Source organism: Eurypyga helias, unplaced genomic scaffold, assembly GCF_000690775.1.
Source record: "Eurypyga helias isolate BGI_N326 unplaced genomic scaffold, ASM69077v1 scaffold11684, whole genome shotgun sequence".
NCBI classification, from domain to species: Eukaryota; Metazoa; Chordata; class Aves; order Eurypygiformes; family Eurypygidae; genus Eurypyga; species Eurypyga helias.
The window spans coordinates 10,291-20,780 of record NW_010246831.1 but is presented as its reverse complement, the minus strand read 5'-3'; the positions used below and the strand labels follow the sequence as shown (position 1 = coordinate 20,780).

The following is a 10,490-nucleotide window of genomic DNA, read 5'->3' as shown; positions in this document are numbered from 1 at the left end:
AAAGAAGACAGGAAGGGTGCACAGGGCCATGTTTATGTTGTGCAGTATGGCAGAGATTCCAAGCAGTCCTATGCTATGACATGGTTCCTCGAAGAACCAGAAACATCTGGTGCAGGTTCTGTATCCAGAAAGGCACCTCTGGCTTAATTTTGACAAAAACCTATCCTAAATGATGCAGGGAATTCTGCAACCCTCACATCAGAAGGAACAAAAGCAGGTTAAAGCGTTCTTAATCTTCCTGAAGGCCTTGGCCCTTCTCATGCTTTTCAGGGTCATAGTCAATAAAAGAACTATATTACTAAGTTTCCAGGTTACTCTTTGACATGACTGTTCCTAACCATTTTTCTAAGATATTAGGAACCTAAGTTTCCTTTTTTGGGTGGGTTTTGGGCCTGTGTTCTAGGTGGGGTTTTTTTGATTGCTGGTGTTTTAAATTTTGCAGAGATTTTGAATGCACTGAAGGAGAGTAAGTGACATTCAGGCTAACTGTAAGGCATATTTGCTCTGGTTTTGTAGAACAATAGTCCTTAAAGCTGCCCTGAGTCACACAGGAAAATTTCTTGGCAGCTTTATGGTAGCTTCTGTTCTTAGAGTTGCTTCTGTTCCAAGCCTCACTCCTATAATGTATGTTTGTATATTCTCAACAATGGAATATTTGTGTCTGCGTGTAGTTGTTCCTAAAAGTCTGGAATTTGGGCAGATTGCATAAAAACTTAAGTCACAGACTCCTGTGAAAACCTGCCCTGGAGGAGAAATACTGTGTGAGTTCTGACATAATCTACAGTGGAGTCCAAATTAACAATAAACCACCTAATTTTACTGGTTGATGTTCTGTGGTAAGATACATCACAGTTTACTTATTTTCTTTGTACAGGTAGGGTTGGAGCAAGAGGTCAGCCAGGTGAATCGGGACATCCAGGGCCAACAGGTGACACAGGCTTTCCAGGGCTTGGATTTCCAGGAAACCCAGGTGCAAAAGGTAAAATACTACTTTCAATCTTCTTCTCAAAAAAAATCAACCCCAAAAAAAAAAAATCTACTTTTTTTTTTTCCCCCTCAGTCCACATTAAAAACAATCAACAAGTTACAAAAATCAATGAACATTAATCAGACAGGCAGGTATCTTTAGCACTCTGGTGGTTCACTTCAGGCTTATAAATTGCAAGCTTGACATTTTTTTAAGTATTCCAGAGAATCAAGTATCAAAACTGGCAGTAGGAAAGTACTTGAAATGACATTGATCCTTCCTGGAATACTTCCCAAACAGGTGTAGCTCATCTGAATGCCATGCTTACTCCAGACGGATTCTCTTTACCTGGATATGTGTTACAGAGCTCTACAAGTGTCAGTACTTTATTTTTAATCAACTTTGGTTATGCACAATGCAATACCTGCTCTAATGTCAGAGGTGGCAGAAAGCCCGGATACTAAAACTGCTACCAAGCTGCTTGTTAAAAACTAGGGAGCTGTCATCAGAATAGCTTCACTTTAAAAAAAAAAAAGGCCATATTGAATGACTGATTTGAAGCAAGTAACCAAGACAGCAATGCTGAGTGGAAATGCAGCATCTGTACTTCCATTTAATTCCTTTTGCAGGAGATAAAGGACTTGCAGGAGGCAGAGGGTCACCAGGTTGTGAAGGAAAGATCGGAGATCCAGGCCGAACTGGAAACCTAGGACATCCAGGAGAAAAGGTTTGGTTAGCAATACAGCACAGATTTTCCATAGGTCCCATTCATTAATTGTGACACTGAGCAAATACATTAGGGAGTGTAAGGGATACAGCAGTTCCTGTATTTCCATGATGCACAAGCTATCAAATTAGATTTCAAAGAAGGGGGCTCAAGCCAAAATTTTAAATTCAGATATGGGATTTCAGAACACCAAGTGTTTGAGATGTTTTGGTACTTAAGTTTTCAGAGGATATTGCATTGCTTACAGCACAAAATTAAGGCCACAGCTTCTGAAAAGATGGCTATTCAGAAATCACAATTAAGCACATGTTTGGTGGAGGTCAGTGAGAAGTGTGCAGTTAAGTTAAGCAAGTGCTCTGTTGAATTGAAGTATAAAGGAAGTAGGTTGGAGGTAATACCACCACCACTTGCTGATTGACAGAAGGTAGTCTACTGGTGGCATATGTAAACACAGGATTCTTAACTACTTTGTAATCAGGATTCACATTTGAACAAAATAATACCACCTAGAAGTTTGGAAAAAGTGGCATCTCTTTTTTTGTGTGCTCATTTGTCATCCTTTTGTGTGTGTTTTTGACATGACAAAGCGTGCGGTTTGGGATTGTGGATTTTTTTTCTTTTAATTATTATTTAATTTGTGCTTGATGCCACAGAACAGCTGAATGTGGAGTGGTCTTTGTGGTCCAGGTATATCATCGGTGACTGGTGTAAGCTTAGCTCTGCCAACCTGCTTCATGAACATATTGATTTGCTGGTACCCAAAGCTCGTACTCAAAACAACCAGCAGTTCAGTCAGCCAAAAAAACCCAATTCTTATTTTATTTTCCGGGATAAGACTCGGGATGTTTGTGATAATGCCGTCTTCATGGAAAACAGTGCTCAGAAGAATGATTAAAAAAACCCCAATAACTGACTTTGAGTATTCTGAGACACATCTGGGTTCTGACTTTGATTATTTAAATAAATATTTTGATAAAAATATGACTATCATATAAAATAAAGGAAAATATGTATTTGCACAAACTTCCATCAAATTTTCAGATACAGGTCCAAAGCTTTTCACAGCTATGGCGAGCATCACAGTGCAGTAAAGGCCAGATGGAGGGAGGGGTCTTGCGTTGCTCAGTAGCAATTTCTTAGAGTTAGGAGAGAGAGTTCAAAAGCTGTCTAGACCAGTTACGCCTCTTGTATGGAACCTGTAGCGGGTCAGTAAGGAACATCCAGGGTCTGCTGAATTGGAGCCATTAAAAATGATAATGTGAAAGGTCCCCAGGCAATGGAGAAAATTACCCTAATAAAAAGTTAATTGATCACACAGTGGAGAAAATACGCTGGCATATCTGCAGAACAGTACACGTGGATTGTTTACATTTCTCTCTGTGTTGCAGGGTGACCCAGGCATGGTTATTCCTGGAGAGCCAGGTAGACTGGGTTCACCAGGAGGCCATGGTATTCCTGGTTCAAAAGGTGATACTGGATTTCCAGGACTTCCAGGCCTACCAGGGCATGCTGGACATGATGGTGATGATGGCCTAAGAGGTACTGCTGTCAAACAAGTTCAAGGAGCACAGAAAGTTATTTTAAGGAAAGGGAAGCCAAGTCAAACAATGATCACGCAAAGCCTGAAACTTCTACTTAAAGCATTGTGAATCCAGTCTCCTTTCTTTTAGGAGACCGTGGCTCACCTGGAGTTCCTGGAGATCCAGGTTTTCCAGGGAAACCTGCTGAATGTCTTATTGGCCTGCCAGGTTTGCCAGGTGGCCAGGGAGCTACAGGCCCACCAGGTAGGACCTTCTGAATAAAACGTGTCATTTGGCTGGGTGCGTCTGGGTTTTGTTTCTGCTTTCCAATGGCCTGAGGGAGCTGAAGTTGTTTCTGGATATTGGTTATAGGATAGTATGTGGGTAAATGTGACAGCACTTTAAAGATGCACTTTCTGAAGATGGGAGGAAACACAGGCACTGAATAAGATGAATTAAGGTTTGGATTCCATTGTATAGTACAAAGAATAATCACAAACTGGCCCAAATTCCACAGGAAGAATGATATTTCCCTCATGTCTCCTATATGGGTGTGAACTTAGATTCCTTGCTGCAACACGCTTGACAAATAGAGGAAGAACTCAGCTACGCAGGCAACCAGCTTAGGGTCTTAAAAGTATTTGCATATACTGTGTGATTTGTCGTTCCAAGAGAAAAACTCACCTGGGTACCCAGCACAGTCCTTCTTCAATCTCAAAAGGTTGGGAGTTTTGGGGTTTTTTGGGGTTTTTTTCTGGTTTGGGTTTTTTGGGTGTGGGTGGGGGTTTTTTTTGTTGGTTGGTTGGTTGGTTTTTTTGGTTCTTTGTGTGTGTGTGTAGAAAGTTGATGGAAAATTGGTGGATTTACCATGTCTGGGCTTTGCTTCTTTCTGAGAAAGAACAGAATTATCTACTCTCACCTTTTTTTCTTTAAAAAGAAACCACAAAAAAACCAAAGCAACCCACAACTCTTAAGATTTCCTGGGCATGTGTGTTGTCCTACAGATCTAATGTTTAGCCCTCAGACAGGCAGAGTTCAAGAGGAGTTTCATACTCATGATGTCAAAATAGAGATGAAGGTTTATTTTCCAGACACGTGTACCATACTGCACTGTGATGCATTTTTCTTAGGAGGAAGAGGTTTGCAAGGTTCAAAAGGAAAACTAGGTCCTCCCGGCCTGAGTATCCCAGGAATCTACGGAAATCCTGGGGAACCCGGATTAATAGGTCTTCAGGGAAATACAGGATTACCTGGTCCCAAGGGACAGTCTGGAAGGCCAGGAATCTCTGGTGTGCCAGGTAAGATTCCCCAAATACTTCTTTTGACATAGAAATTAAGTCAGTCTCTGCAAAAAGGTGTCAGTCATGCTTTTCCACATTGAAGATCCTGAAATGTTTTTCCATCAACAGCCTTCATATGTCATTGAGATTTATATGGAAAACAAATAAACATTATTCCCTTTAAGACAACCTTATCTTGAAGCTGAATGACACAGTACGGAATTTTCTGTAAGTCTTCTGAGAACAGAAGGCTACTGTACATGGGGTTTTGTACAGGAAAGGCCATACAGGAGGACATGAACTAGTTAACATTCAGAGCAACTCCCCAGCATAACGGAAGTGTGAAGTGTTTAGTACTTCTTACTCAGCATCCCTTTTCAAACAGATAGCTTGTTAATGCTATCTTCTTTTTCTTAAAAAAGTTCAGATCTCAAGTCTGACAGAGTTGAGTCAGATCAAACTCTGTCACATTAACCAGAGCTGACTTTAAGTAAGGTAGGTAATCCCTGCAGTTTGGGTTTTTTTTTTTTTCAGAAATGTGTTAACATTTGATTTGTAGAATAAAAGAAATCAGGTATGTAATGCTTCTTACCTCCAACAAAGATTTTTCATTACTATCAAATCCTCCATTATTCTGTGGGAAAGATATGGACCTACTTTTTTATATATACCCAACCTATAAAAGCAATGATAAACATGTAGCGCCTGACTCGGTTGCACAGACCTCGGCTTCTGATGTCACTTGAGGTGAGTTGTCATGTCCCAGCTGGCCTTCAGCTCTTGAGCCAGAAAGGAATGTCCTTCCCACACATCCCATGCCAGGTGTCGCATCCCTGTGTGGGTATCTCAGATACATTTTCCTCACTGTCGGCTATTTCATTCACAGACAGAAGCTGTTGCAGCTACTAATCTAGGTCGTTTGGGAGTTAGTGAGTGTGTAAGTGCTGTTCATGTGATTAAAGACTGAAAACTGGCTTTGACAGTACGCTATAGAAATGGAGAGAAAAAGTGAGCAATAAGCACTTAAATGGCAGGCACATGTCTTTTTCTGAAGTTACGTTCTGTTTCACTGATCAGATACTAACAAACATGTTCCTATTGCTTCAATTCCATAGGCTCGCGGGGAGAGCCAGGTATAATGGGCCTGTTAGGAATTCCTGGACCCCCTGGCATTAGTGGAAGACCAGGCAACCCGGGTATCAGAGGTAAGTGGCCATAGTATCTGCTTTCATTATTACTTTAAATATAGGAACTTCCATGCTGAAGTAGGCTTGCGATCCATCTTGATGTATGCTATCGCTTCTGATTACGTGTGTCACACCGGAATCTCTTTGAGTCTTGGTAAGTCTTTGACTTCTGTATATGTGTAGTACAGACTGAATGACACCATTCGTTCTTCTTTTTTTAGCAGTTTTGAATTGCCACCTTTTCCGTTTCACTGGTATTTGTAAAAGTGGCTGGTGATTTGCTAAATAGAGAGCAGAGAGCTTTTTTACTCTTATTTTTTTCCATCCCGTTCATGTTCCAAATATCATTATTGTGTCTATTCAACAGTCTTCTTTGGAAAATTTCATTGTATTTTCTTGCAGGTTCTCCTGGCTTCCCAGGACTAAAGGGAAGAAAAGGGTCTCTTGGAGTAAAAGGCGAACCAGGTGATAAAGGTTTTCCTGGCCCATCTGAGACCTTGGTTGATATTGGGAATAAAGGAGAACGAGGCTTAAAAGGTACACATTATTGTATTAGTTAGGGTTTTCATCTGTTGCAGTTCCAGTGGACTAAAAACGTGGAAGAAACTGACTGTAGTATTGAGAGTATTCACATGGCTTTGAAATAATTCTTGCTGAACATTGTAACTGCCTTTTTATTTATGGGCTGGTTGGATGTTACATTGAATATTTATTTCCATTTTAGTGAGTCCATATTACTTAACTCTCACTGTATTAAACCAGTAATAATACGTCAGTAGTACTAGGAGGCTTTTATACATATGTGCTCTACATGGTTTTACATATTTAGTAGCCTGTGAGCACAGGAATGGGCTGAATTGCTAAGAAATTGGGTCTGCTCAGAAATACTTCACCGCCAGAATAATTATGTTGTCTGCAGTCTCTCTGTATGAGTTGTACATGCTGAACTAATGCTAGCTGGCTTTTTGTGCAGGCATTTTCCTATGGGAGCTTTCAGAAACTTCCAGAAATTCAGAAGGCATTAACTGTGAGCCTGTGTCTTGCTTGTGTGTGTTCGCAGAGTGAAAATCCGGTACTCTACTTCTGCTTCATTGGCTTGAAGAGTTATAAAACTTACATTCTAAGATGTTGCTTTGTAATATGTTTTAAATTAAACTTCGTTTTAGGATTTCAAGGAAGAACGGGTCTAAGAGGAGAAAAAGGAGATGCTGGTGTGCAAGGTCCCCCAGGTTTTGATGGGTCTGAAGGAATACCTGGTCTACCGGGTATGGAATACGTATATTGAAAATTACTGTATCACATGGAGGGCAGGGATAATATTACCTCAGTGCTAGCACATAAACTGGGCTCCAGCAGCAGCACTGCATTCTCTGTATTAACTCTAAAGCTTTTCTGAGAGTTCTGAAACTGAGCAGTTTCAGAAGCTGCTATTTGAAAGTCATAGCAGCTAGCACCAAAAGATTCTGTGTCCCCTTCCAAATACAGATCATTGCTTGGGGTGATAAACAGAAAATAATATGAAACCCTGAATAATAATAACTTTTAAATCTAAAAGCTGATGAGGCCAAGGACAAAGAACTGGTATATATGAAAATGAAGAGAAGCTTGAATTCCCAATGTTATGAAGAAAAGTAAGAGTTCTAAAAGAGGAACATTACAGATGTGCACACAGATATTTCAGAAGTTTGGGGTTTTTTTTGAGATTGATTCTATTTTCCTTTTCAAAGCCTGTATGTTTGGCTTACATTTTGCAAGTTACCAGGTCTTCAGTGAAAAGCCGACTTAAAAAGAACCTGCATAAATTATAAACCTACCTCAGCCATTTCAGAGAGTCTTGCTCTGCCATTACCGTGACATCATACATAATGATACATGTTGATCCTTGACTGAGATAATGCATCTGGTTTTTTTCAAATTAATGCTAATAAAACATCTTTACTTCTCTGTATTATGTATTTTTGATTCTTTGAGATCACTTCTTTCTAGAAAACCGTATGACACTATGAGATGCATAAAAATGTTGACAATTAGAAATAATTTTAAACTTGTAATCGAAATGTCTTTTCTCATGGTGGCAGTTACCCATGCTGTGTGTCATTATAGCATCACTGCTATATTCTGTCATTAACATCCTTTGTGGTCACTGCAGTGTAGCCATCACAGGAAAAAGTGCAAATGCTCTGCTACTCCCTAACATTTTGTGGAAGAAAATAAGACCTCACCTGCCTAAATGTTCAGGCGTTGCTAGTAACCTAACCTGGAATTTAGACGTCTGGGCATTCTAGATGCAACTAGATCTTGCAGTGATTAAACTGAATGCTATTTTAGCTAAATAAAGCTAAAGATAAGTGAGTAGGGGGAGAAGTGCCTAAGCCAGATAAGAAAAAGCTCTTGAATATACTAGTCATGAGAAGTGCATAATGAGTAAGTAATAGTGTGCTTGTGACATGCCCAAAAACCAGGCAAACTCAGGGGGACAATGAAAGGAGAGTCCAGTGTGTAAATACAAATTCCTGATCTCAATCAAAATTTGCAAAAGTGTATTTCAGTTGCTACCCCTAAGTGCTGTGTTCACAAACCTGAATTTTAATGTTGGTACATAAGATGTTTGTTATTTCCTTGACGTTCTGCCAACAATAATGATAATTTTATCTCTGTCTGGGGCAAGAGGAAGAATTAGACTTTGGCTGCATGTTGATTTGTTAAACAACCACCATGACATGTTATGACAAATGTTGATTTGTAAAACAAAACCATGACAAGGTGTGTGGGAGAGGCTTCTGTATTCATGACAGCTCTCCCAGCCAGCCAGTGTCTAAAGCAAACATGTGAAGATGACACTTACTTCTTCATCTTGCAGGTGTCAAAGGATTTATGGGTCTTCCGGGGTTTCCTGGACGACAAGGATTCCCAGGTGCACCAGGAAACAAAGGAGACATGGGAATTCCAGGTCATTTTCTATCAAGCCATAATACAAATTCATAGAGCTGTGTAGAAGCATTTGCACAGACCTGAGCAGTTACTGTAAGCGCTCTACACAGTACTTACACTGGGATTTATTCTTTGCAGAACCTATAGACTTCTTGTCACCCCAGCATTTGCTTGACTTGCAGAATGCAGTATTCCCTCTCTCTCAATGAGATATAACTTCTTCGATGTATATATTGTTACATGTAGAAACCTCTTCTTAATGTGTTTTAGAAATGAAATCACTGGCTCTGTAAATTACTTCATCTTTAATGAAGAATGGATATGTGAATATAGAAGCAGTAGTTCACAAAACACAAGGTGTGGGGTGCAATTGTGATCCTTTTAAGAACGTTATTAGTATCTGTGTTTTTCCAGGTCCCAAAGGACAGAAAGGATCTCCAGGCTTTCCAGGACCATCGGGTGACCCTGGTCCACCAGGTTATGGTGGCTTTCCAGGTGACAAAGGAGACCCTGGGTACCCATCTTTTGGGCCTCCAGGAGAACCTGGTCCAAAGGTATGAAGGTGATGGAATCATTGTCATACTAGGCAATAAGCAGAGCCTTTGACTATAGAAACAGAACAACATGGAACCAAGAGCTGCAGAGTTTGCACAAGTAGATGATTTGTTAATGATAAGAAATATGAAAATCCTATTGTGTCATTACTCAGGAGAAAGGAAATTATATTTCATTCTTCTCTTGGTGCAAGAATTTCTTGTTTGTAAAGAAGGAATATCTTGGAAATAACTTTGTTTCTGTAGAAGTTGCAAATCCGTTAAGAACAAGGACTTGCAGGAATACTTGTATGTTAAAAAGTACAGAAAAACATGATCTTAGCAAATGAGAAAGTTCTGTAATCTAAAATTGTACTGGTGGGTTTTGACAGTCTAGAACTATCATGATAAAACACAAGATGAATTAGGTTTTTTCTTAGCAATATATATGAACATTATATGTATTGTCAAGAGAAAAAACCCAGTATCTTTTAAGTTAGTTCAACTGGATACAGTTGTACCCCACATATTCTGGGTGTTGAACAACTGTGAGTCTTTTTACTTTGAGACTATCTGAAATACGTGGTTGAGGCTGTAAACCGTACTATAACTCCCGTAATCTAAATTATCTGATGATTTTCTGTATTAGCTGGGGAGGCATAATGAGATTAGTGTCATGAAAGTCAGTAGGAATTCAATGAAAAATACACATTTCAGTGTTTGGTATAGCTGCATATTATGTAAGGAATGTATGTTTGGATCAAAAAAGGAGCTGTTAGAATAAAATTGAAGGGAAGTCTACGTGCAGGTGAAAACACTGAAGACTGGAGTTGCTTTGTACAGAATAAAGAAAGATCTTTTATTCTTAGTATGTGTGAAGGATCAGTGGTGTTAGGAGAAGACTTGAGGTGGGCTGACCCTGGCTGGAGGCCAGGTGTCCCCCAGAGCCCCTCCATCACTCCCCTCCTCAGCTGGGCAGGGGAGAGAAAATACGGGAAAAGGCTCATGTCTCGAGATAAGGACAGGGAGAGATCACTCAGCAATTAGTTGTCATGGGCAAAACTGACTCAGCTTGGGTAAAAAATATATAATTTATCATCAATCAAAATGAGAGTAAAAAGAGAACTAAGACTAAATCTTAAAGCACCTTCCCCCCACCCCTTGCTTCTCCCCAGGCTCAAACTGACGTCTTTTCTCTACCTCCTCCCGCTGAGTGGTGCAGGGCCACGGGGAGTGGGGGTTCTGCTCCGTTCATGTCATCTCTGCCCCTCACAGGGAGGCCTTCGCACGCTTTTCCCCTGCTCCAGCGTGGGGTCCCTCCCGTGGGAGACAATGACACTCTCCC

General features: G+C 40.2%; 1 protein-coding gene across 1 annotated transcript in view; it reads left to right on the top strand.

Moving 5' to 3' along the window:
- LOC104508809 (collagen alpha-3(IV) chain-like) overlaps positions 1 to 10,490 on the top strand; it is a gene marked incomplete at its 5' end in the record, with an annotated part of 38,477 nt that overhangs the window by 17,949 nt on the left and 10,038 nt on the right. The window contains 10 exons of the mRNA XM_010150545.1: positions 875 to 979; positions 1,597 to 1,694; positions 3,083 to 3,233; positions 3,365 to 3,478; positions 4,345 to 4,512; positions 5,610 to 5,699; positions 6,102 to 6,218; positions 6,848 to 6,946; positions 8,542 to 8,631; positions 9,027 to 9,166. Coding sequence (XP_010148847.1) covers positions 875 to 979; positions 1,597 to 1,694; positions 3,083 to 3,233; positions 3,365 to 3,478; positions 4,345 to 4,512; positions 5,610 to 5,699; positions 6,102 to 6,218; positions 6,848 to 6,946; positions 8,542 to 8,631; positions 9,027 to 9,166 — 1,172 coding nt within the window. The remainder of the gene's footprint in view (positions 1 to 874; positions 980 to 1,596; positions 1,695 to 3,082; positions 3,234 to 3,364; positions 3,479 to 4,344; positions 4,513 to 5,609; positions 5,700 to 6,101; positions 6,219 to 6,847; positions 6,947 to 8,541; positions 8,632 to 9,026; positions 9,167 to 10,490) is intronic.